Source organism: Nanorana parkeri, unplaced genomic scaffold (genome assembly GCF_000935625.1).
Source record: "Nanorana parkeri isolate BGI_ZX_2015 unplaced genomic scaffold, ASM93562v1 scaffold102, whole genome shotgun sequence".
NCBI lineage: Eukaryota > Metazoa > Chordata > Amphibia > Anura > Dicroglossidae > Nanorana > Nanorana parkeri.
Genome location: NW_017306370.1, coordinates 2,317,624 through 2,319,488, shown reverse-complemented (window position 1 = coordinate 2,319,488; position 1,865 = coordinate 2,317,624). Strand labels below are relative to the sequence as shown.

The 1,865-nt window shown below is 43.6% G+C and overlaps 1 protein-coding gene across 1 annotated transcript in view; it reads right to left on the bottom strand.

The window, feature by feature from the left end:
- Positions 1–1,865, bottom strand: part of SESN3 (sestrin 3) — an 84,906-nt gene that overhangs the window by 15,314 nt on the left and 67,727 nt on the right. The window contains exons 3-4 of the mRNA XM_018552943.1: positions 1,500–1,697; positions 698–880 (exon numbers count right to left, since the gene is read on the bottom strand). Of these exons, the coding sequence (XP_018408445.1) occupies positions 698–880; positions 1,500–1,697 (381 nt within the window). The remainder of the gene's footprint in view (positions 1–697; positions 881–1,499; positions 1,698–1,865) is intronic.

Sequence of the window (1,865 nt, the reverse complement as noted above, 5' to 3'; positions counted from 1 at the left end):
CCTTAGTTAAAAAAAAAAAAAAAAAAAGAGTAATTTTACCAATCCTGCTTCTTTAAAGGAGATCACATGATCAATGCTTTGGCATTAGTCATATGATCCGGTACAGACAATTGAACAGGTGGATTGTGCCGCTATGTTCATCATTGCTTATTTAGCCTTGAAGATGACCTCCGGGCAAACAGCTAAATACACAGATGAAACACATAGGCAGCTGCTTTCCAGCTGCCTATTTGTATTGTATTTGTGTCCATCCAGTCCTGAGCTTTTTCGCAGTCCCATCTTACAGCACAGCCAAGAGGAGGACACCTCTTTCTCTGCTACAGTTAAGGAATACATTGGTGTCTATCCCCCCCACCCCAAAGCTGGTGGCTAGACGGTTAGGAGGTTTGCACATTCTACACTCCCCTCCTATCATGCTCGTCAGAACACCTTATTGGCTCCCAGTCCTTTCTCTCTTCCTCCCAGTCTGATCTCTGCTGTACAGCGGATAGCAAGAGGCTGATACTGAGTTACATTCAGTTACAAAAAAAGTACTTTTACTGGTTTATTAATGACTAGATAGCCAAATACATTTGTATTATGAATATCTGCCTGCAGCTCAGTTTGAATGAACTTCTGTGCGTTACACTTCACACACTCCTGCCCAATGCAGACTGAAGTAGAGGTGAAGGCCCGAGCCCCTGGCGTGTTCACATACCTGTATGTGCTCTTTTGTGATTAACCATGGCCTATGTGCAAGAAGCTTGTTGATTTCGTTAAGGTTTTTCAGCCTTTGTGGCACATACTCTAAGCCGTTCAGCCATTCTGATGATCCTCCTGTGGTTAAGAACTCATCCACGTGCATATTTATCAAGTACACACACTGATGTCGTGCCGCAGCCTACAGCGGGGGAAAAAAACCACGGGCTTGATGGTTACGGTTTTATAGCTTTACATACAAATATATCAGTAATAAAGGGCATAGACTAAACAGATCCCTCCACCCACTATGAAAATAATAGGATATTTGTACTCGCCCTAAAATCCCTTTCTCTGCATTCATTGGAGAACAGAGCAGAGATCAGAATTTCTGACAGTTGCGTTATAGCGACATCAACAAGGGGGTGTGCTGGAACCGCTGCAGAGACCACTGCTTCGATGCAAAGAGCAAGAGTCCTACTCTGCATCATGCAATAAAGTTAAACTTTCAATAAAGTTCTAACAAAAAAAAAAGTCAACAGTGCTATGCGCCGGGATCGGTGAATCAACACTGCGCCTGGCAATGGACACCAGCAACTATGATTTGTAGAGCAGCTATTGGTGTGAATTGGCCCTTTAAGAGTTAGTGGTCCGCGGGATTTAAAATTATGAATTTAGTGGTCCGTGAGGTCCGAAAGGTTGGCGACCGCTGTTATAAGGTACCATAAATCATCACATTCTACACACTGTGTATAGACGTGAGGATGAAAAATGAATAACAAAGAAAAGTACAAAATGCAATATAAAGAAATAATACTTGCCATAATAGCAATGTAGTGTCTGTAATGATAAGGCAGGGGTCCGTCCATACGTAGCATATAGAACTGCGTGCGCAGGAAGGATTCCAGATATTGCGGGTGGAGGCTCATGACTCGCGTGATGTTATCCAGGCGGCCGGACGTGCTGTACTCTTCCACCAACCGGTTAATGAGCGTAACCACATCATTGGTTTGGCCAAACTGAATGGGAGAGAAGAATACTTGAGACGTTTCCTTAAACAGACAGACCCCATAACAGAAAGAAAGAAAAAAAAAAAAAACCAGAGCAACATTCAACAGATTCCAGATACACTGTATGCCTTCCCGAGGCCCGCGCTGCCAGAGGACAACTATCCGAGCCCTTGTGTA